This window comes from Lithobates pipiens, unplaced genomic scaffold (genome assembly GCF_037356315.1).
Source record: "Lithobates pipiens isolate NorthernLeopardFrog02 unplaced genomic scaffold, aLitPip1_a1.2 Scaffold_13, whole genome shotgun sequence".
Taxonomy (NCBI): domain Eukaryota; kingdom Metazoa; phylum Chordata; class Amphibia; order Anura; family Ranidae; genus Lithobates; species Lithobates pipiens.
Window position 1 is genome coordinate 282,219,394 of NW_027507718.1, and position 24,963 is coordinate 282,244,356.

At 42.6% G+C, this 24,963-nt stretch overlaps 1 protein-coding gene across 3 annotated transcripts in view; it reads left to right on the plus strand.

Annotated features, from left to right (window-relative positions):
• The window catches only part of SGMS2 (sphingomyelin synthase 2), a 92,162-nt gene that overhangs the window by 41,699 nt on the left and 25,500 nt on the right, over nt 1-24,963 (plus strand). For all 3 annotated transcript variants that reach the window (XM_077476684.1, XM_077476683.1, XM_077476685.1), the window contains one exon: nt 14,534-15,133. In XM_077476684.1, coding sequence (XP_077332810.1) covers nt 14,679-15,133 — 455 coding nt within the window. In that variant the 5' untranslated portion in view covers nt 14,534-14,678. The remainder of the gene's footprint in view (nt 1-14,533; nt 15,134-24,963) is intronic.

Genomic DNA, 24,963 nt, shown 5'->3' on the forward strand with positions numbered 1-24,963 from the left:
TTTTCATAGTCTTAGATATTCACATTAGCACTTAAAGCAGTTGTCTTGACTAGTTCGTTTTTTTTTTTTTTTTAGGCTCATTTTTTAAAACATTTTTTTATAGCCTTAGATATTTGGGTCAGAAATTGAAGCAGTTGTTGCCTTTATCTTGACCAGTAAATTATATTTTATTTTAGACCCCAATATTATTTTACATTTTCCATGTAAGTAAATTGTGTAGTTAATCAGTTCCAGTCTGGACCAATACTGACATTCCTCTCCTAGAGAAAAAAATGGTGGGCGTTGCATATTTTTATGCCACACGATATTTGCGCAGCGTTTTTTCAAACGCAGATTTTTTTTTTTTTTTAAATGCACTTTCATTTTATAAGCAAAAACACAATACCCAATTTGTTTGTAAAATATAAAAGATGATGTTATGCCAAGTAAATAGATACCAAACATGCCACTCTTTCAAAATGTGTACCCCCTTACATCACCAAACTAAAAATCACCATAGACGACACTTTAAAAGCTTTTACAGGTTACCAGTTTAGAGTTAAACAGAGTATCTAGTACTAGAATTATTGCTCTCTCTCTGACATTTGTGACGATATCTCACATGTGTGATGCGATCACCGTTTACTTATGTGTGCGGGACTGACACGCATGTTCACTTTGCATGTGAGCACAGGGGGACAGGGGAGCTTTAAAAAATCTTTACATTTATTATTTATTTACTATTAATATTCCACAACATTGTTCATGTACCAGCTAATAGACATACACATACCATGTGGGCACATGTGCCAGCCTCGGGCATGTTGCTGTGGCATTTTTATGCCATATTATCTATACATTTATCACTCTGATCATGTGTTGCTATGTTTGTACCATTCTACTCATCATGTTTATGCCTTGTGCACGCGCTATGTATATATATGAAATGAATAAATACTTGTTATGTTTTTAGATTAATGTCATCAATTAAACATTATATATTCAAGTCTACTTCCACTATCCAATTGCTTCATTTAAAGTCACAATTACCCCTTAGGCTTTATTTATTATTTATTTAAGCCCTGGTTCACACTGGTGCGATTTGACATGCTATTTGACATGTCAAATCAGCGTCAATGGCACCGTCCCTATTGGCGAAACGCCGCATTTGCAGCGTCGCATCGATTTCAAAAAGTAATTTCTGTATTACTTTTTGCAATTTCAGTGTGCGATTTTCATTGACATCTGTGCAGAAACCCGCACAGATGTCTGTGAAATTGCCACCGAAATCGGGACTGATATGCGGGAGTGAAATTGCGTGCGTTCAGCTGAACTTGTACGGCTTCATTCCCGCAGCTCATTGTGAACCTGGGCTTATTTAAAATTTATTTTAATGCTGTACCTTTTTTTTTTTTTTTATCAACTTGATAACATGGGATATGACAGGTCCTCTTTATGATTATTATTATTGCAGGTACTTATATAGCACTGTGAATTTACATTCACATCAGTTCCTGCCCTTAAGGAGCTTACGATCTAAGGTCCCTAAATCATACCTACAAGGGCCAATTTAGACAGGATCCATCTAATTAACCTACCAGCATGTCTTTGCAGTGTGGGAGGAAACCAGAATTCCCAGAGGAAACCCACGCAGGCACAGGGAGAACATGCATACTTTATGGAGAGATTTGAGGTCTATTAGACCCCAGATCTCTCTTCTGACCTCCAAAGCATCTGATCAAACTGAGATTTGTGATTATTTAATCTGACAGAATGATTTTATAATTATCTGTCAGCTGCTGCACTTGCAGGGATTTAAAGAAAGTATAATGAGTTTAATGAGCATCTGACCAAAAATTACATTTTTGTTGCAGGGGATGCCTAAAATATGACTTGTATCTTAGTGCAGACTTCTGTAAAAATCATTAAACCAATCACACAAGCAGGAAATGACATATCTGGGGAAGTTATGTACACTATTTGTGTACAGAATGCCTCCAGGCTGCCATATTGCATTGCATTTACAGAAAATTACAGAGCAGCAGATTAAAAAGGAAAATGAAAGGTCATACAGAATGTGTCAAATAACTTATACTGGAAGAATGGTAAATACAGTATGTGTGGTTCATCTGATAAATTATCCAGAAAGCAATAAAAATTATGGAAAAAACAAAGAAAGGAAAGGTCATTTTTAATAGCATTCAATTACAATATGACTTGTGGTGCAAATATATAAGCTAGATTCTTTTTTTTTTTAATTGTTATTTTTTTCCCACAAAAGGAAAGACCAACGGCCCATGCACAAAATAGGGGGTGTTTACAAAGATTGTGCATGGACCTGGGTTGCTGGTCATAGATGCATAATCTACTTGGATGAAATATTTACCTGTTTACTACATAGTTGACCTCCATTTTTTTTAATTTCTTTGTTTTTTAGCCTTCTGTGCGGTTTTCATTTTAAAATGTTTTTAAACTTGTGGGACTACAGAGATGGTATATGCAGATTATCTTTGCATTTTGTTTTTTCTTTCTACTTAATCATTTTTTTCTGTGTTTTTCTACGAATTTTGAGTGTTAATTGTTATATAATTTTTTTTGGCTGTCTACAGTTGTGTATTATTATTATTATTATTATTATACAGGATTTATATAGCGCCAACAGTTTGCACAGTGCTTTACAACATTAAGGCAGACAGTATAGTTATTATTATTATTATTATAATACAGGATTTATATAGTTCCAACAGTTTGCGCAGCGCTTTAAAACATGAGGACAGACAGTACACTCACAATACAAATCAATACAGGAGGGATCAGAGGGTCCTGCTCGTTAGAGTTTACAATCTAAAATATTTATAAGCCTTTATACTAGTGTTCCCAAATTCAGTATAAGCTCGCGTTCGCTTTGTACCAACATCTCAAATCTGCGATTTGACATGATGAGTCACTCCCTATTGCCGGCAATCGTGCACTGTTCAAAGCGGCGCGATGTCGACTTTGCGGTGCCACATCAATTTGAAAAAGTTGCATAGACATCTGAGCATTAAAGTGTAGTTCCACCAAAAAGTGGAACTTCCGCTCATTTGTCTCCTCTCCCCCTCCGGTGCCACAATTGGCACCTTTTGGGGGGGGGGGCATGATACCCCTCTTTGACAGGTATCCTGGTTCCACTTCCGGGAGTGCAGGCCGTGGCCTGTGACATTACCGCGGGGGTCCCTCCTTCTCTCTCTGTCGCCGGGCCAGTAGGAAAGGGGTGTGGGGCATCGCGCATGTTCAATAGGGCTCCCAGCGTGAGGCTGTAAGGCTACACTACCAGGTACCCTCACTCGCAATGGCGGCGGCAGCACCCAACAGCTGATGGAAACATCAGCTGCAGTGCCGACATCGCTGGACTCCAGGACAGCTAAGTGTCCTATTATTAAAAGCCAGCAGCTGCAGTATGCGTAGCTGGTGGCTTTTATTTTATTTTTATTTTTTTGGGTGGAACACCGCTTAAGGTCGCACGGATGTCTTCCAAGTCGCACTGACGTGGCTTTAAAATCTTGCAATTTCAGATGAAGCTGCTCAGTTTCAAAGCTGCAGTCAATGCGATCGAGGGCTTATGGATTGAAACGTCTTTATACTCAAGAGTTGACTGTTTGCTAGCTATGCATTGCTTTGGATTAACAGTGAATGGTGCCTCGTTTTTTCTTTTTTTTTCTTTCTGTAACTGGAAGTGAAAAGAAAAAAAGGGAAGGATTACCAGGTATTATTTTATGAAAGCTGCAAATCAAAAGAATATATATTGAAAATTAGGCTTGAAATAAAAATGAACATGCAAATCTTATAGAAGACTTTAGTGATTGGGTTTACCTGAACTTTACCAATCATCTCAAAATAGGTATGTGAAAATTGTAAAATTCCTCGAAAGGGGTGCGATCACATGCCTTTCATAGTTTCATCTACATGACTGCATATAAGCAGGAATTTGTGCTTATTCTCTAACCTGCCCTGTAATAATTACATATGTTGAAACACTTACTTTTCAGAAGTACAATTCTGCTCAGTATATTCATTTGTATTCATATACTGTATAAGTAAAATTAACGCAACATCCTAATTGAAATACATCTCTGCACACATTTCCTTTATTTGAATATGAAAGTGTGGTGGTTAATTGCTGGGAAGCTGAAAAAAAAAAAAAGAAGACAACTTTATTTCTGAACATTGCACTAGAGTAATGTTCCATTAGCATCATTTGCCGTTTACGTTAAAACTCTGGTGGGAAAAGATGGAGCCAGACAAACAATTTGGCCATAGCCGCTGTGAAGAAGAGAGTTGTCAGGGCAGTAGTGTTGTCTTTTTCATTGTAATTTGTCTGTTACCTTTCAGTGAACACCAGAGAGTTTGTTCTTGGGGCGGGATAGCGTGTACCGATATAACAATGGCTGTTTTATTCATTTTCTAGGTTTTTATTGCAGCAATTTGTATACCTGGTTAACAAGTGAAGTTCTGAATAGGATCTTTGAAAATTAAGATGTTTAAAGTGTGCCTATTTTCTTTAGTAAATAGCACAATAATGGAAATTTTATAGGGTTTTGTAAATATTTTTTCTCTTTTATTATTAATTTATTACATAATGTTGTAAAATTACGCAGTACTTTACATATATATCTCCTTTTTAAGATGTTTACCAGAATAACCTTAACTGCTTGCCTGAAAATTGCTTGTTGTGAACAGATGAAAATAACAAAACACACACAGCTGAATGAGCCAGAAGAGTGATTCACAACCCACTCCTTCTTCTGCTTTTCTTGTTCTGTATAAGGATTCAATAAAGACATAATATGCTCTGCATAAAAAATAAAATAATATTAAATATACAGAAAGGCCCCTTTCTGGGGCAGAATCCGTCCAAACGTATCCCCCTGCTCAGCGGGGACCTCGCCGCTGATCACCACTGGGCAGGCAGATGACAAAGCGGCCATATGCAGAGCAGGCACGGACACAACCGGCTGTTCTCTTTGGGGGTGGTCAGATGGAAACAGACTGCATGTCCGTTTGCACCCCATTGTCATCTGTTTTGCTGGATGGATGGTGAACGTATCCCCAGCCATCTGTTTTTAGCGGATTTTATCAGATCAGATGCCGGTGGGTGTAAGCAGACACATGTCCATTAACCTCTCTGGCGGTTTTCCCAAGTATGGCTCGGGGTTAAATTTCAGTACCATTAGCGGTAACCCCGAGCCACACTTGGGATTGCATTTCAGGATCCTGGTGCAGTGTACCTTGTCCTTGTTACCTTGTCCCCAGAATCCTACAATGTCCCCCCACTGTGTCTGTGGGCTGTGTCCTCTGCCCGATGTCCTGTGTGCTAGGCTTCGTCCCCTGTGAGCGCTGCGACGCATGGGGCAGAGCCCGACGGCAAATTCAAAAAGTTGAAAATTCATAACACATACAATATACTGTAATCTTACAGATTACATTACTGTGTGAAATAATTTCACATCTCTTTTGTCACTAGTGCTTTGTCCAATGCCCTGCATGCAGTTTTATATTATATATATACTGTTCTTTCTGCCTGGAAACTTGAGATTGTCCATGGTAACTAAAAAGTGTCCCTTTACATCAAAAGTGGTTTTAGACCAGCTAGAAAATAGTGATAATAAATTAGAATCACTCGCAGAATTGAGCGATAGTGAATCGTGGGGTAATTCATTTTATTATTATTTTATGATTATTTTTTATAATTATTTATAGTTATTTATTATATTATAATTTATGATTTTGTGTTTCAAACTTTATCATACCCGGGATATCTACTAGACCAGGAGTGCCCAACCTGTGGCCCGGGGGCCACATGTGACCCACGGAGCCCTCTGATGTGGCCCATGACCTCCTGCTCTATGATGGAATAGAATAGAATACTGTTATTAATAGTACGTTTATTTCTAAAACCACAGTGTATATATGGGCATATCTGTTCTGCAGTGGTTACTGGGCTGCTTTCAAACTAATCCGCAGGTGCAGAGCAGTACACCTGAGGGTTATCTGCACTGAGCCATAGGCCCCTTTAACTTGGTCAGTCCAACCCAATTGGACCCTCCATTCACCTCTAAAGAGTAGCAGATGTAAATGGACTTGTGTCCGTTTACAAACACCTACCTCCAATCCGATTCGCAAAAAAAAAAAAAAAGGAAGTAGAGTGGGCTGGCATGCACCCGCTCAGCTCATTGCGGCCCAGAGTTGGTTACCAAGTTGCTTAGGTGGCCCTCGCTCTTCAAAAGGTTGGGCACCCCTGTACTAGACTCTTGTTTTGACAGATTTAAGTGCGTTATTCCTAAGAATTACAGGCCTACAATATAAAACGCCAAATTTCTATGCAAAACAATTGTACCGCTATGAGAAGCAAAAGTCGGACATAATCATACCGCCAGGGAGGTTAACATCTGCCAACTCATAGAGAACAATGAGTGGTCCGATCAGGTCCACCTGAAAAATGGACAGACAGACCCGATTAGTCCGCTGGTGTGAAAGGGGCCTAAGTGTAAAATGTGTTTTTTATTTAGACAGAGTAGAGTACACCTTCTAGGCAATAAATAAAATATTGTCTCTTTAAAAACACGGCTATAACAGAAAAATATTGTACATGTTGGCTTTTCTAGAAATCCACTGAGCTTCTAACTTCTTGTAGTTAGCTGACAACGTAACCTCTTCTGCCCTGACCCTGCCCGTAACCTCTTCTGCCATATAGGTTTAGGAGATATTTCTTGGACCTACAGGTAAGCCTTAATCTAGGCTTACCTGTAGGTCAAAGTGGTTTGTAAGGGTTTACAACCACTTTAAATATTTGGTACATTCCCTTCCTTGATCCAGCAGTATATAATCTTTCATTTGATCTGCAATCCCTCTTGTGCTCAAATGGACACACATTTTCTAGTAAATGTAAACTCTACACTGACTGCTATGGGGATGAAGCAGAGGTATGACTCATCTAAATGCACCAATGCGCACAACAGAAGGGCACTCCAGCTTATTTGCCGATCACCTGGAGTGACGTCACCATAGCGCATGCACACATCGTAGGAGGTTTTTTTTGATAGGAGATACCATTTCACTGGCACAGTGGAACACTATGCAGAGAGGAGGAACACCGTAGATGTCAGATTGTGCCTCGCTGTAAACCCGTGGCGCAACAGCGAGGCACAATATGACAAAAACGGTGTCCCTCCGCTGTTTGCATAGTATTAAATTGTGCCTGTGAAATGATATCTCCCATCGAAAAAAGCTCCTAGGATATGCGCATGACGTCACTCCAGCTGATCAGGGAATCCTATGGAGCGCCGTTCTGTTCTGCGCAGGCGTGGGCACTTTTTGACGGCCGGCACATATCAACAGAACACTGTTTCTGAAGTGAGAACTGAGCAACGAGACATCACTGATGACTCCGTACTCCCCCTCCACTCTAAGCAGAGAGCCGTGACTGTCAGTTACTGGCTTGTGCTCTCCTCTCCAGCGCTCACTGGAATGCCGGCTGTGGAGGCGGCAGGAGGGGCTGGCTCAGCCTCTCAGCGGATCACTGAGAGGCTGAGCCAGGTGCCGCTCCATGCACCTGGGTGGATTCTGACCATATGGTCAGGATCTTTCCTGAGCATGGACTGGCCAAGTGTCGTAAGCCAACAGCAGGCTTTAGCCCGCTGTCACCTGAAGACAAGTCACAGGAGAATGAACTGTACTCCTGTGATCCATAGGAGAAGTATGGCCAAAAAAAGCTTTAGCATACTCCTTCTTTAAGCTGCAAAGGCAGTAGATGGGGGTCTGTACACAACGTGCCAACAATACCTTGCATCACACTGCAGCAAAAATGTATCCTTGCTGTTGAGAGCATTCCATTCAACTGAATGGGGCAGCACCACAACCCCGCAATGCACATGAAATGCACATGTTTGAGACACGGTGGTGTGGATTTTCAGGGGTTGGAACAGGCGGTGAGAAGGGAAAACAATGTCCTCTCACCACCTGTCTTACGCCCTCTGAAAAACAATCCACCATGGATCACTCTCTGGAGGGCACCGCTAGTTTAAACAAGCCCTAATTAAAAAGCTAACTCATGGCATAAGACTGATTGCATTGGATCAATATAAATTTCAATCATTTCCAGTCCATTGACCCTTAAAAGGCTAAGTTCACCTATTCCAGAAAATAACCTTTGCAATGGAAGGAGAGTTATTTTTTTTTTTTTTAAAGGGTAATTTTATTGTACAAATAATGAGTCCAAACATTGCATCAATCAAGCTTCATATTTTTATGACAGTTTGCCTCCTTACACAGAACCAGGTTCTTGTTTCTCTTGTAGTCATTGATTGCACATGGATGTATCCAAGTCCTGTTTTCTACCTTAGGCTGCTGCATTAAGATGTGCTTTGTTATTTAACCCTTTCTGACCAGCCTTCACCTAATAAGCGTCATTACATCCAAACCTGTTTTGTGCTACAGCTATTAAAAGGTGGCCATATACTCGGATGGCATGCCCCCCCCCCCCCCAATCAGCAGAGTACTACTATAAGGTTAGGGCTACCCCCCACCCCCAATTGTTTACCCTATAATAACCTACCACAATAAAGTCCATGTGGGCTGCAAACTTCAATATCTACAATATATAAAGTGCATTAAAGCAGTATTAAACTCAGAAAAAAAAGAAAATTCCTCCTGTAAGTTAATGTAATAATGTACTAGTATGCATCACATACTAGCACATTATGTGAAACTTACCTTAAAACGAAGAGATCCAACAGCGTGCTGTCACCGCTGACGGGGCTTCCATCTTCACCAGGTCCTCCTACCGGGTAGGCGAGGTCCGGTCCTTTGATTGGCCTCGATGATGTCACACTGCGCGCGTGTGTCCTTGTTCACAGCACAGGGCTCTGAAGGAATGGCATGGGTATGCTGTTTCTTCAAAGATTATGAGCCAGTGACATCAGCGGTGGCTTTAAAAGTAAATGTCTCCTAAACTGTGCACGTTTAAGAGGTATTTACTGTACCTATAGGTAAGACTTATTATAGGCTTACCTGTAGGTATAGATCATACATGGGAGTTTACTCCCACTTTAACAACACTGATATTAAATTGTTAAATACATAAAAGTTGGCTTGTGTGTATTATATTCCAGTGCTGCTATTTGTCAACACCCTGGGAGTGATTATTCTGTACTTTTCTTGTACTTGCTATAAGATTCCAGCATGCATGACAGAAGCCTGGATAGCTTTACCTGTAGTTTAGAGTGCCACACATTCTTCCCATACCAGATGCTAATTTGGACGATGACAGAGTTGGAAGGAAAGGAACTATGTACTATTGTGAAGAGGAAATTGTACTCAACTTTGTGTTTGTAAGCTTACTTTTATATAGTGTTTCAAACTTTACTAAAACTGGTAACTCCCTGGTAGATCATTTTTTGCAGGTTTATATTACTAAGTACGAAAATAGGTGACATGGGGGTTGGTTTACTAAAACTGAAGAGTGCAAAATCTGGTGCAGGTCTGCATAGAAACCAATCAGCTTTGTTTTTTTTTGTTTTGTTCTTTGTCAAAGCTTTAAGTGATTGTAAAATCTATTTTTTTCTTTCAATTTTTTTTTTAAATAACAAACATGTTACACTTGCCTCCTCTTTGCAGTTGGTTTTGCACAGAGCAGCCCAGATCCTCCTATTCTCAGGTCCCCCTTTGCTGCTACTAGCCCCTCCCTTCTGCCAAGTGCCCCAACAGAAAGCAGCTTGCCATGGGGGCACCCAAGCTGAGCTGCAGCTCCCTGTGTCCATTCAGACATGGAGTTGCCATTCGGCCCCACCCCCTCTCTCCACTTATTGGCTAACTGACTTTGATTGACAGCCGCTGGAGCCAATGGCGCCACTGCTGTGTCTCAGCCAATCAGGGGGGAGAGTCCCGGACAGCCGAGGGATTCATGGACATCACTGGACAGAGAGGGGGCTCAGGTAACTATTAGGGGGGCTGGGAACGCTGCTACACCCAGAAGGCTTTATCTTAATGCATAGAATGCATTAAGATGAAAAAAAACTTCTGCTTTTACAACCCCTTTAATTTAACAAGCTGGAGTTAGAAGCTGATTGGCTATCATGCACAGTTACACCAGATTTTACACTGTACAGTTTTAGTAAATAAGTGAGCCTAGATCAGTGGCGGTCAACTTTCTGGATATAGGAGGCCTCAAATGCAGCCTCTAATATCATCAAAGGACCCCATAAACTATTCAGTGAATGTAATGCTTAAGAAAGACACTGCAGACTGAGAATGAGCTCAAGCATGTTTGGATCCTAGTCTGAACATATCTGAGGGAGCCTGACAGAATGCTGTCCTAGGTCAGTTATAAGTGGCCGATTCTTTACCTGCCCAGTATAGGTGACAGCTTCCAGACAGGCTTGCTCAGATGGGTTTAGACTAAGATCCCAACACACCCAAGCTCATCACTACTTGCAGACATACAACAGTGAGACGATCAGAGATTGTGAAGCATGCTATAGCAGTTATTGGAGAAACCAATGCTTGCAAATGTGTGTACCGTATATACTCGAGTATAAGCCGAGATTTTCAGCCTCTTTTTTGAGGCTGAAAGTGCCCCCCTCGGCTTATACTCGAGTCATCGCTGTCTGCCCGCTCGATCAGCGCGTCGAGCAGACAGACAGCGGCCATTCTATAATTCAAAAGCCGCGCCTCCGGCTCCGCCTTCGCCTGTGATAGGCGGAACACTGAATTTCCCAGCAGCCTGTGTTCCGCCTATCACGGACATCGTATCATCCTCGTACTACGGACGAAGATGATACGATGTCCGTGATAGGCGGAACACAGGCTGCTGGGAAATTCAGTGTTCCGCCTATCACAGGCGAAGGCGGAGGCGCGGCTTTTGAATTTTACAATGGCCGCCGAGGCGCCGACGAAGAGGGCACGGGACGGAGGCAAGGCAAGGCACGGCACGGGACGGGACGGGACGGAGGCAAGGCAAGGCACGACACGGGACGGAGGCAAGGCATGGCACGGGACGGAGGCAAGGAGGCAAGGCACGGGACGGAGGCTCGGGACAAGGGCTCGGGACACAGGTAGGCTGGACACACACACACACACACACACACACACACACACACACACACACGGATGGATGGATGGAGACACACACAGGGATGGATGGATACACACACACACAGGGATGGATGGATGGATGGAGACACACACACACAGGGATGGATGGATGGAGACACACACACACAGGGATGGATGGATGGATGGAGACACACACACACACACAGGGATGGATGGATGGATGGACACACACACACACAGGGATGGATGGACGGACACACAGGGATGGACGGACACACACACAGGGATGGACAGGCATGTCTCACCCTCGGCTTATACACGAGTCAATAAGTTTGCCAGTTTTTTTGGGGGTAAATTGGGGGCCTCGGCTTATATTCGGGTCGGCCTATACTCGAGTATATACGGTACCCTACAGCCCCCTTTTAAAAATTATTCATGCTGCATTTGACACCTCTTTCTGCAAAATCCATTACAAAAGATCAGATGAAAATAACTTACAATGAGAAGAGGACAACGCATAAAAAAGTAAGATCGTGTGAAAGAAAAAAAAAAAAACATTTCACTACCAGAATCCAACCTAAAGAATGTTTCTCCACTCATTTTAGTTAGTACCTGGGCCTCGAAGGCCACACAATAAGTGCCGCATGTGGTCTCCGGGCTACAAGTTGGCCACCAGAGGTCTAGATGGATGATGTGTCATAGCATGGCTCCAAAGCATAGTACTTTCTCAGAAATGTTCAATGTAAATGGCATTTCTCAGAAATGTTTTCTGTCACAGAAATGTGTCATGATTTTATACTACACAAGCATCCAACAGCAGTGCCTATCAATTTATTATTCATAATCTAATGCTTGTGTAAGTAGAACTATGTCAAAAATGAAAGAATCCATGCAGTAGATTTTGTGAGGAAACCTAGTATACAGAAATATGGGGTGTAAAACAATGAGGAGATGAGGTAGCACATTTCACTCAGATATTAGCTTTCTGTGTTTAGATCGGTTAAGGGATGAGCGTTGAAAAAGTTGAGAGTTGCACTTCATCCTAAATTCTTTATATTGTTTTATTCAATGAAAGCCAAAGTGAATGCATATATTCTGTCTCCACCCGACATACCACACTCTCCAAACTTGTTTCACCCCTAAGGGCTGGCTCACAGGGATTAGAGTAGGTAGGTACCCACTATGTCAAACATATTGGGGGAGTGTGTATGTTGGGTGGAGACAGAATGTATGCATTTACTTTGGCTTTCATGGAATAAAACAATATGAGAAATTTAAGATAGAGTGAGACGCTCAATTTTTTCTACACTTCATTAAGGGATGAGTGTTGTTTCAAACATGACTGAGAGGAGCTTCGGTATGTCTTGTAAATCTAGTCTTCAAGTACTCTCATCTGGTTTGACATTGTGATAATTGCTGAGATTGGTGACAACCTGTGTAAGATTAGGGGGTTCTGAAATATGCCAGAATTGGGGTACTTAAGAAGTGCAACACCTGGTAAATTGTAATGTTTTCCCAGCGAAGGTTTGATGCATTTTTCCATTTTTATTGTTTCAACTCTTTATTTGTATAGTAGCCAAGAGCAGTTATTTATCAAGCTGTGGAGGTCTGTGTGGGTTCAGGTCAAAGAACAATAACAAAGGAAAGGGATTTATAACTTAGCATTCGGTAAATCAGGCTAAAGGAGACCTGTTGTGCTACTCTGGAAAGACAATTCTGTGATTAACACTCTAGTGTGGCCAAGATGCTGAACTACAAAATATGAAGTATAACTAAAGGCAAAACGTTTTTTTAAATTTTAATTCACTCTCTATAAATGTCCTGTTTACCAATAGCCATGGGAATTGAAAAGCTTACATTATAAAGAGGTTGTAAAGTAAATTTTTTTCACAAAAAAAAAAAATATGTTATACTTACCTGTGAGGTCCATAGCTGTTACCAGGGCTGCTGTAAACCCGCAACAGCTGGAGGGCCACCAGTTTGAGACCCCTGCCGTACAGCATACCTGACAGCCCCCCCCCCAAAAAAAATATCAAAATGATTTTTTTCACAAAAAATACACTTAAATCCTTATTAGTGGACACTGGACACCAAAATAACTTGCAAAATTCCTGCTAAATCCATATACATACTTTTGACTCCTGCACTCTGTACCTAGGCTCAAGTTTGAAACCACCCGCCCTCTGCGCTCTGGTATTGAGGGGGTATATAGGTATATTCCGGTGGGGAATGAAGTGGTTAAACATAGTGTTCTGTGTTTTTTTTTTCTTTTTAAGAAAAGGGACAATCCCTACACATTTCAGCTGTCCTCCGGACTCTCCCTGTATACTCCTGATGTCCACCCCCTTTAGCCACCTAGAAGGTAGAGCGGAGTATCGATCCTGACCCCACCTCCTTCTTTCCCGTGCCTCCTCCAGCTGACATTCCCACCCTGGTCTGCTGATTGCAGTGTGGCTACAAAGCATCCAGGGATATACTGAGATATACTGGAATAAACTGGGGACAGAGGGTATCGGAATCAGGGAGGTGGATCGGTACGGTGGGAAGGTAGATCGGTGCATTGGGGGAGCAGTTACAGGAACAATGCCCTATGTGTCTCTCCCTCCAACAGCCAGCGGGAACGAGAGAGGGAGAAACCGGCTTTCAGCTCCTGCAGAGATTGTTCCCGTAATTGCCTCGCCGATCATCCTCCCTGTCCTGCCCACATCAGATTTCCCCTGCTGCCTAGGCCCCCCTGTGTGCCCAGGCCCGGTACAGGGGGACCAGTGGTACCCTGTTATCATCTGGCCTGGCCATGAAACTTGATAAGGGCTCTCAGACTGTCACTTTCACTGTGGTTCCTGTATTGCTTTCAGTAAGGAAGCATAATCACTTCTTCATATATGTGCCTCGTGAATACATGTTTTTTTTTTATTAGGGCCACTTTTTTATGAATTAATTTTTTATTATATATTAATTTTATGATTAATTAATTATTATGGATTATTTTTTGTCTCATTTCTTTCTAACCCTGATGGGAGTTAAATGTTTGAGCCTCCAAAATGTGTTGGCTTTGTGGAAAAAAATTGATGATGGACTACTTTAGTAACTTCCTTCAGAGGTCTTTTGGGATACCCCTGTTAATAGAGAGAAGCTGCTAAACACTCAATGTTGTACTGTTTATTGCACACGTCTGCTGGCAGTAGACTCTGTGATCACTGCGTCAGAGAACAATGGTCACAGACTATGCTGTCTGTTACATGTGTATCCTAAATTAATCAGTAATACATTCATACAAAAAGTAGTAACATATTAAACATCAAAAAAGTAATATATGACTACCAATTGGCTCCACCTTTGAAACTGCTTATAAAGACATTATTATTACTAGAGACAACTGCTAGATTTCTTATGCCATTATTCTTCGGAAAAAAATACTATGAAGAATTTAATTGCTGAACATGTGTATTTCTTTTATTTACAGATGATGCCATACAAAGCCTGAAATCTAAGAACATCTCTAATTCGGCTTGCTGTTTACTGACCTTAAACTACTACAAGTATACATTTATTCTTGGAAATTTTCTGTCACTAGAAAGGAAACTGTTGTCACATATTGCTGCTGCCAAATGGATGCTATTGAGACTACAAACATTGAAGTACACACAGAAGTTCCCCACAGTGAAACACAAAATGGATTTCCAAGATCGGTTTCTTCAAACAGTGAAGATGACAAAACTGTTAGGACAAAAGCCAAAAGTCTTCCCAACGGTTTGAGGAAAGGAGCAAAGAAATATCAAGACTATATTCAGATTGCAATACCAGCAGACTCTAAAAACAAATTTCCTCTAGAATGGTGGAAAACAGGAATTGCCTTTGTCTATGCCCTTTTTAATATGGTTCTAACCACAGTCATGATCACAGTAGTTCATGAAAGAGTCCCACCTAAAGAAGTGAACCCACCACTGCCAGACAAGTTCTTTGACTATATTGATCGAGTGACATGGGCTTTTACTGTATCAGAGATAAGCGGGATGATTCTGGTTGGAATCTGGCTACTCCAATGGCTTTTCCTCAGATATAAGTAGGTACCCAAGAGAAAAATATTTTCACAAATGTTCTGAAAGATTACAGTTTTTGTAGAATTAACAAACTAATAGCATAATTTGACTAAGATATAATGCTGACAGTGTTTGCAGCATAAGTCAAAACAAAGAGTCCTCAGTACCAGTGGTTACAGCACCCCCCAACCTGTGTGTTCATATACTACAGTATATAGCCAAAGGTTTTTGGACACCCATCCATCACACTTATATTAGCTTGTTGGATATCCCCATCAAAAACCATTGTGAATTACTGCAAGGTTGCCCCTTTTCCTTAGTGACTTTACAGTCTCCATTCTTCCGGGAAGGCTTTTCACAAGATTTGAGAGTGTGTCTGTGTGACTTTATGCCCATTCAGCCAAGGAAGTATTTGTTAAGTCAAGTACTCTTGTTGGACAGGAAAATCTAGCTCACAATCAGTGTTCACATTCATTCCTAATGGGTGTTTTGTAGGGGTTGGATCGGGGCTCTTTGCAGACCACTCAAGTTCCTCCTCCACACCAAGTTAATCATATTGTATGTTTATAAACCTGGCTTTATGCACATGATGATTTACAACAATTGAAAATCTTTGCTTATTAAATTAAGTGAAGATTCACTTCAATAATAGAATCGTGAAAAAAGCAAAGAAGAACTCGGATTAGACAGCCACACATCGTAATGGGATGCCAATCGTGAGCTTCTTTTTTGTAGTGTAGACAGATAAAATCTCAGGAATCCATGGATAATGGTTAACGTGTTTCACACAACTTTGTGCTTAATCATAACCATAATTGAGCACAAACATTCAAAAACCATTGGGAATTACTATAAGGTTGCCCCTTCCCCTTAGTGACTTTACAGTCTCCATTCTTCTGGGAAGGCTTTTCACAAGATTTTGAAGTGTGTCTGTGTGACTTTATGCCCATTCAGCCAAGAAAGTATTTGTTAAACCGGGTACTGAGGTTGGACAAGAAGACCTAGCTCACAATCAGTGTTCACGTTCATTCCTAATGGGTGTTTTGTAAGGGTTGGATCAGGGCTCTTTGCACACCACTCAAGTTCCTCCTCCACACTAAGTTAATCATATTGTGTTTTTATAAACCTGGCTTTACGCACATGCACATGATGATTTACAACAATTGAAAATCTTCACTTAACCACTTCAGCCCCGGAAGATTTGGCTGCTCAATGACAAAAGCATTTTTTACAATTTGGCACTGCGCTGCTTTAACTGGTAATTGCGCGGTCATGCAGTGCTGTACCCAAACTAAATTTGCATCCTTTTATAGGGACAAGGATGCTGGGACTGTCGCCATGTGACATCAACCCATGTGAAATCCACCCATGTGACATCCACCGAAGACCCCGCCCCTTGTCCCTATATAAGTCGCTGCGTGCCCGCTCCCCGTCATTGTGAGTGGAGAACTCGGCGAGGCAACATCTGAAGAAGAAGAAGAAGACAAGAACAGAAGAGCGGAAGGCGGCGGCGGCGGCGACAGAAGACCGGGCCACCGCCTGTAAAAGAGCTAGAAGAAGGCGCGGTGGCCCGGCAGAAGAACCGAAGAGGGGGACAAGACCCCCGAAGTCGGAAGAAGAGGCCGGCGGCGAGGAAGAAAGCTGGGCTCCTCCGCTAGCAAACGAGCTACAAGAAGATAGCGGAGGAGTCCGGCGAGAAGACCCCCGAAGAAGGAAGACCCCCGGAGCTGTGCAATAAAATATTTTAACCCTGTGTTGTGTTTTTTTTTTGTACTTTTTTTCAGGTGAATAGGTAGGGGTACATTGTACCCCATACTCATTCACATAGGGTGGGGGGCCGGTATCCGGAGGCCCCCTTATTAAAGGGGGCTCCCGGATTCCGATAAGCCCCCCGCCCGCAGACCCCGACAACCAACGGCCAGGGTTGTCGGGAAGAGGCCCTTGTCCTCATCAACATGGGGACAAGGTGCTTTGGGGTGGGGGACCGCGCGGCCCCCCCTTCCCCAAGGCACCCCCCATGTTGAGGGCACGCGGCCTGGTACGGCTCAGGAGGGGGGGGCGCTCGCTCGGACAAGGGTCTGTTGTGGACTTGGGGGGAACCCCCACGCCGATTTTTTTCGGCGTTGGGGTTCCCCTTTAAGTCCATACCAGGTGACGGTGCCAGTGGCGTCTCCTTCACGGGCCCCGCCTACCTGCAGACCCGCTCGAAATTAGCTGACTTTTCTCCGCGCGGGAAAAGTCCACTCATTTCAAAAGTACGGTGGACTGGCATACACACGGCCGGAATTTCCGCCGAAATGCGAGTCCAGCGGGAAGATTGGAGTGCAACACTGCCTTCTAAGTCCGCCGTACTTTCGGGTCAAAAAAGTATGCCGGAGGCTACACACGGGGGGATTGTCTGCCGGACTTGAGTTTGCCTTACTTTTCCACCTGCTTGTTTGATTGTGTGTACGTGGCATTAGTCATGAAATGCTCGTAGCTTCTGGTTTATTAGGCCATAAAGATGATTGGAGCCATTCTGGTCTCCGAACAGCTCTATGGTCAGCTGGCGTAACCATCGGCTGCATTCTTGGGTTTCCTGTCGGGACAGAAGCGCCCGAGAAAACCATGGAAGACCCTTGGAGGGGGTTCCCTCTCACTGCTTGTAAAAGCAGTCTAGAGGCTAATTAGCTGCTAGGATTGCTTTTACATGAAAGCTGACCGCTGGCTGAAAAGAATGATACCAAGTTGATACCTAAACCTGCAGGCATCATTCTCGAAGTCCAGCAACATACCAGTACATTGCTGGTCCTTGTTGGGCATATATTGTATTTTTTTCATGCAGCCTGTGGGCTGAGCGAAAAAAAGAGATTGATCGGTGGGTATGCCCACCATTAGAATACAGCCCTTCATCCACCCACTTCTAATGATGAGCACCATTATTTTTTTTGTTTACCTGTGGTGGTGAAATCACCTCCTACAGCACTGGATTCACTGATTTAAATATTGTGAGAGCAAATGCTGTTGCTGTCAAGATAATTAAATCAGTGCTGCAGCTGAATGGTCTACCTGCTAAGCAAATGATTGTTAACATACACAGTCATTATCTGACAATGCCAAAAACCCAAGGTGGTATGGATCCGATAAAATATTACAAAGCAGTACATCTCGCCGGGGTATTAGCCTGGTGTAGAGATGAGGGGCATAAAACCTGGGTCTCAATAGAACAATCGTGTACAAAGATCCCACTTAGATGCTTGCCATAGCTACGGCCAAGAATACTGGGATCACTAAGACAGCACCCTCTGATAGGGGCAACTCTAAGAGTAATCCAATAAAGTAATCTATTTTTAGAAGTGAATGAATGAATGACTTGTATAGCGCTACCTATGCAAACCGAATCACCTCAGGGCGCTTTCTTGCCACTGGTGTCCATCTGCAGCTTTGGAGAGGGAAATCACCCGGCTCTATCCAGTTCTGGGGAATCCACTCTTCCCCCCAGGGTTTACAGACAGTAGCTTTAAACAAGCTATGGGAGATGGTAAAATCAGATTAGGCGATTATCTTGAGGGATCAAGGATGAAAACGGCGGCAGAAATACAGCGTATGTTCAACCCGCCACTGGATCCATGGTGGATGCAACAGCTTACTCACTTTCTCTGCTCCCTTATTCGGGGGGAGAGATTGGATCGTCTAAATACACCAATGGACAAATCTTTGTCTGATAGAAAAACCTATTTCCCATCGGGTATCAGAGGTATATAAAATAATAATAGATCCTCCCGAAGAGTATGTCCCTAGATTTCTTGAGAAATGGGAAAGAGACCTAGATAACACATTTTCTAAAAACCAACGGAACCAAATCCTATATTTTGCCCATTATTCTTCTACAGCTAGTAACCATCAAGAGTTATGTTATAAAATTCTTACAAGATGGTATAAAGTTCCATCGTTAATACAGAGAATCTATTCGGAAGAGACAAATATTTGTTGGCGCTGTGGAGAGTCAGTGGGTGATATGCTGCACATTTTTTGGTCATGTCGAAACTTATCAGTTTTGTATCCACTAGAGAATATGGCAGTGTACTTGTGGAGGGAGAATTGGGAGGGGGGAGGGAGGAGAGAGAGACTAACTATATAGATTCTTTTTTTGTGTTTTTTGGTATAAGTGGATGCAAAATGAAACGATATATATCTGGGATATGTCTTGTGATACGTATATAAAGAAATTGTATTTTTGTTTGGTGTGTAAAAGTTCTTGAAAATAAAATATAGAATAAAAAAAAAAAAAACAATAAAACAAAGTAACATTACAGTATAACAGTAAGCAAGCAAATACAATAAAACATAGTAAAAATATATTTTTTTTAACGCAATCTGTGCCTAAAAAATATATGCCGAAGCATGGGGGAAATCTGCCCCTAATGTTACGAGTAAATCTCTCCTTCACCCCTGACCCCATGTTTCTGCATATATGCTCTTTTTTTAACTGTGGTGGTAAAAATCACCCCTTACAGCGCTGGAGTCACCGCTTTATGTATCGTGGGAGCACACGCTGTTGCTGTCAGAATAAACCCGTGCTGCAGCTGAATGGCGTACGTGCTATGCAAATGATAGTTAACAATAAAACAAAGTAACATTACAGTATAACAGTAAGATATACCATACCTGCAAAACAAATACAATAAAGCATAGTAAAAATAAAACTTTAAAGTTCTAAAATACAGTAACAATAGAGAGAGAACAATAGATGTAGAACAAGAGAGAGCAAACAATAGAGCGGACAATAGAGAGCGAACATAAGAGAGAGAACCATAGAGAGAGAAGACAAATAAAAGCACAACTATTTTTGGCTTTTATTATTTTGCTCTTTTATATAAACTATAAACTGTAAACGTTCCAGATTAGGATCTCTCAAAATGTGATGGCCATCTCATCTTTCGAGACCCTGTGGAAGTGTGCCCTTGGACTGTGTAGTGCTGTACCCTACGCTAATACTCCACTAGTGTTAGGTAGCATTTGAAACAGTCAGTGATGCAGAGAACAGTTTGGTCAGGACAGGAGGGACAATAAAAGCGGGTGTCACGCCTAAATCTGCATTTTCTGCAGACATGACATCTTCCTTGGGGTGTTCTTTGGGCAGGGATACCAGGGAGGACATACGAAAAATGCCTCTCGTGCAGCTGGCTCACTGCATTTGAATTGGGAAGGTGGGGCATAGCACCATCTGGAAACAGAAGGGCTGAGACAATCTCTTCCTGGAATTTTAGAAAGGATCTAGTTTGTCCTGAAGCTTTGTATAGCACAAAAGCATTCAGCAGAGCCAATTGGAATAAATATACAGACACTTTTTTATACCAGCGTCTGGCCTTATGGGCAATTAGGTACGGTGCCAACAACTGATCGTTGAGGTCCACCCTTCCCATGTTAAGGTTGTATTCGTGGACACAGAGGGATTTCTCCACAACACCAGTCGCCGTAGGAATTTGGACTGCGTGAAGGGAGGACAGAACGAAAACATTCTGTGAATCCCTCCACTTTAAACACAAATTATTACATTTCAAGCAGGTCGGGAGGCTACAAGCCATTGGGGAAGCTCCCAGGATTAGATTGCGTGGTGCCACATGCACCAATTCCACAATCAAAAAGGTGACTAAAAAGTGGCATGCTGGTGTAATAATTGTCCACATACAAGTGGTACCCCTTTCCGAATAAGGGTGACACCAAGTCCCACACAATTTTACCAGCGCTCCCTATGCAGCCCCTGGCAGTTCTCAAGCTCCACATAACTATCTCTTCCCTCGTAAACCATAGAACTATATGTATAGCCTGTTTCCCTGTCACAGAGCTTATACATCTTGACCCCATATCTGGCACGCTTGCTGGGAAGATACTGTTTGATAGACAAGCAGCCAGAAAATGTAATCAGGGACTCATCACTCATCAATGCAGACAACTTGATCGGGAGTAAACAAGGCTGCAAACTGCTGGTTGAAGTGGTTTACAAGGGGCCAAATTTTGTGGAGCCGATCATATCCAGGGTCACCCCGAGGACGACAGAGTTCATTGTCATTGAAATGCATGAACCGCAAGATCTGCATGTATCATGTCCTGGTCATGGAGGCAGAGAACACGGGCATATGGTGAATTGGGTCAGTGGACTAATATGACCACAAGGTTTCCAATCTCTGGCAAGGGTCAACTGGGGTTTAGCTGTGATGAATTGACCAGCATACAAATTGCTTTAGTCCACAACAAATCTATAGAGATCTTCCGTGAAAAACAGCGAATAAAAATCACGTAAAATCAACTGTTTACACCTGAATTCCGGGTTGGCCAGTGAATGGGGGAAGTACAGGTATTGCAGAAGTGGTGGGCTCCCAATTCAGATTGGCAAATGCAGCAGGAAGGGCACTATGGGCTCAACTGGCCTGTGTTTGTCTTCTTCTTGGTGGCTGTGTTACACTATTTGTGCTAGCCACCTCGCCAGCTTGAACTGCACTTATAGGACTCGCCACGTCACGTGTTACTGCAGTGCTGGATGTATGACCGGGATGTACTAGGCCGCTGGTGCTTGCCAGTTCACCAGAAGGATGAGCAGCACTATTACTGGCTCTCGGCTCCATACGAGAGCCCTGCGGTTCTTTTGCACCTCAACAACAGCAGAAGAACAGGGTCGGGTATACCTGACCTTGGCAGGGATCACTACTCTGTTGTCAGAGCTATCTGTCAAGGTGCCGCTGCTGTCTACTGGTTTGTATTCTGAGCCAGAATCGGACAGATGGGTGACTTCCTCTTCACGCTCATCTGTCAGGCTCAGAAACATGTAGGCCATTTCACTAGTGTACCTTTGATTGGACATTTTGACCTCTAAATTTACTGGTACACTAGTGAGACTCCCAGGAAAAAATGGCACCTGACTGTCAGCGACTGCTTCAAACGCTACCAAAAAAATTGTTAGCATTCACAGGGATCAGGCCTGACTCTGAGAATGATGCAGTTATGTGTTTTGTGTTTTGTAAGTGACCGTGATCGATTGATACTACACATGGGTGGGCTGGGCGGAGGGGCTAAATGCAGGTATCTGGGCTGATCCCACTAACGCTGCATTTTTGGGAACCCTAAACTACTGGGGACGCTTATATAGTTCTGATCAGATCAAAGATATCGATCCGTTCAGACACTATACCACTAAGGGAGATGTATGGTGCATGCGTGGGTGTTAGCGCTACTGCTAGTAATCTGACGCTGCCTGGGGCGATGCAGACCCTGACTGATGCCGGGTGATCAGTGGGTTAAACCTTTATTTAGGTAATATACGGTGGGTGTCCTGATGCTATAAAAAAAATAACTAGCTAACCAGCGTCACCTGTGACACGAATATGGTGATCACTGGTGACAGGGAGTGATCAAGGGTTAAACGTTTATTAGGGGGCTTAGGGGGGGTCCCTAGACCTATCTGGGCCTTCCACTAAGTACTCTAACACTGATTATTGTCACAAATGACACCAGTACAGTAATCAAAAAAATATGAACACTGGACTGGGTGACACAGTGACAGGAGTGAAGGGTTAACTGGGGGGGTGACAAGTGTGCCTATGTGTACTGTGTCAGTGTAGTGTTGGTGCAATTTACTCTGAGATGTCTTCTCTCCTCTCTCTGGAATGGAAAAGAGCTCCAGGAGGGGAGATGACATCACTTCCCCTGCCTATGTTTACACTTATGCTCTGTACACACGGTCGGAAATTTCCGACAGAAAAGGTCCGATCAGATCATATTGTCGGATCATGTGTGGGTTGTATTGGACTTTTTCCGTCGGATATTCAGACGGAAAAAATTTGAGAGCAGGATCTCAAATTTTCCATCCAAAAAATCCGATCTGACTTTTTCCGATCGGAAAAAGTCCCACGCATGCTCAGATCAAATTACGAGGCCAAAGCTATTGGCTACTAGCCTCAACGTAGTCCCGTTGTAACGAATGAACGTCATCACGTTCTGAACGATCGGATTTTCTGACAACTTTGTCCAATCGTGTGAATGCAACACTAGTTTCAGACAAAATCCATCTGAAAAAATCCAATGGATTTTGTTGTCGGAATGTCTGACCGTGTGTACAAAGCATTATACAGCTCCTATAGCCACTAGCAATAATCAATGTCTTCTCCTCGCCAGGAGAAGACAATGGCTCATCAAGAGGGATTCCCGCATCAACACTGTCTGTGTTGTTGGGGCAATAGAGCAAACTTCTTTCGTTCTGTGTATGGCTGGCCTTATGTATTCAAAGTGAACACAGCTATAATTTATTGAGTAAAATATCTCAACTCCTTTGGTAAATTGGCCTGAATAATTTGTAGGGGTGTCCTTATACCTTTTGGCTATGTTGTGTATGTAAGTACCATATATTATTATTTGATACCCCTCACCAGGTGTTTGAAAATCTCCAATTACTTTCTTTACTTATCTACCAGCAGCATTTGTAAATAGTAGCTGGTAGCAAAGGCTTTTCAGCACACTCCCAGAACAGTGTGAAGCCACCTATTCACTTCCACCCTCCCCCCCTCGAAGATAATGCCCCCCCTCAAAGATAATGCCCCCCCCCCACCTGACTACCCTTGCCATGTATTTCAGGTCTCATTGTCCCTCTTGCAGGCATGGGACTGATATGATGAGTGTCATTGGCTGGAGGAGAGGGAGATCAGAAAACATCAGTTCTCTGATTTCCTCTCAGGTCAATGAACACAGAAGCGATGAGCATTTTGGCACTTTCAGGTTCAGAACTTTCATTCCCCTGCAGTGCTGACTGGGGAAGAAACTGATCAAGCATGATCTGTGCTTGATAAGCTTCATTGGGGTGCATAGGTGACCTTATGGTTCTAATAAACCCCTGATATCTCCTAAAGAGAACCAGTCAATTCTACTATGCTATTACATGGGGGTATTAGCAGAGAAGCATTGGTGTTCACACCAAAACAGAGTCACACAGTAATTCACTTCTTTGGTAAGCTACACAGCTATTGGTCCAAATGTACCTAGTTTTGTATACTAGACATAGTTTATGCCTAAATACATCCATGTGAATGTAGCCTTATGTCGCATACACACGATTGGAATTCACGTCGGAAAAAGCTCTGATGGTTTTCCCGACGGAATTCCGACGGAATTCGGCTCAAGCTGTCTTGCCTACACACGGTCACATCAAATTCCGATCATTTATAACGCGGTGACGTACAACACGTACGGCGTGGCTAGAAAAAGGAAGTTTAATAGTAGTAGCCAATAGCTTCTGTCTCGTAGTTGAATCTGAGCATGCATGATTTTTGGCGTGTCGGAATTGCATACACACGATCGGAATTACCGATAGAAAGTTTTTCCGTTGGGAAAATTGAAAACATGCTATCAATTTTTGGCTGGCGGAAATTCGGACAGCTAAATTCCGATGGAGCATACACACGGTCGCATTTTCCGATGAAAAGCTCTCATCAGTCTTTTTCTGGCCGGAATTCCGATCGTGTGTACGCGGCATTATTCTCCAGGGTCTCTGCTTCCAGGAAATACATAATGCCTGGGGGGGGCTTAAAATTATCTCCTAAAATTTGCATTCCATCATGTGTGCAAAAAAAAGCTCTGCTAGACAAGTGGCTAAAGGTTTGTTTAGATAGGAGTTTCCTAGACTATAGAAAAACAGAGTGACACAACATTTATATATCTAATTGTAAACTCTGCTTTTTAACTTTCCAATTTTGATAGTTTAGTGCAGAATATTCTAAAGTGGAGTCTTTAACTTCTTCTATTACATGAACATACATAGTTTACACTTGGCAAAAAATGCAGGGATTAAATTCCGAAACACTTTACTTAGGAGCTGGCATTAGTA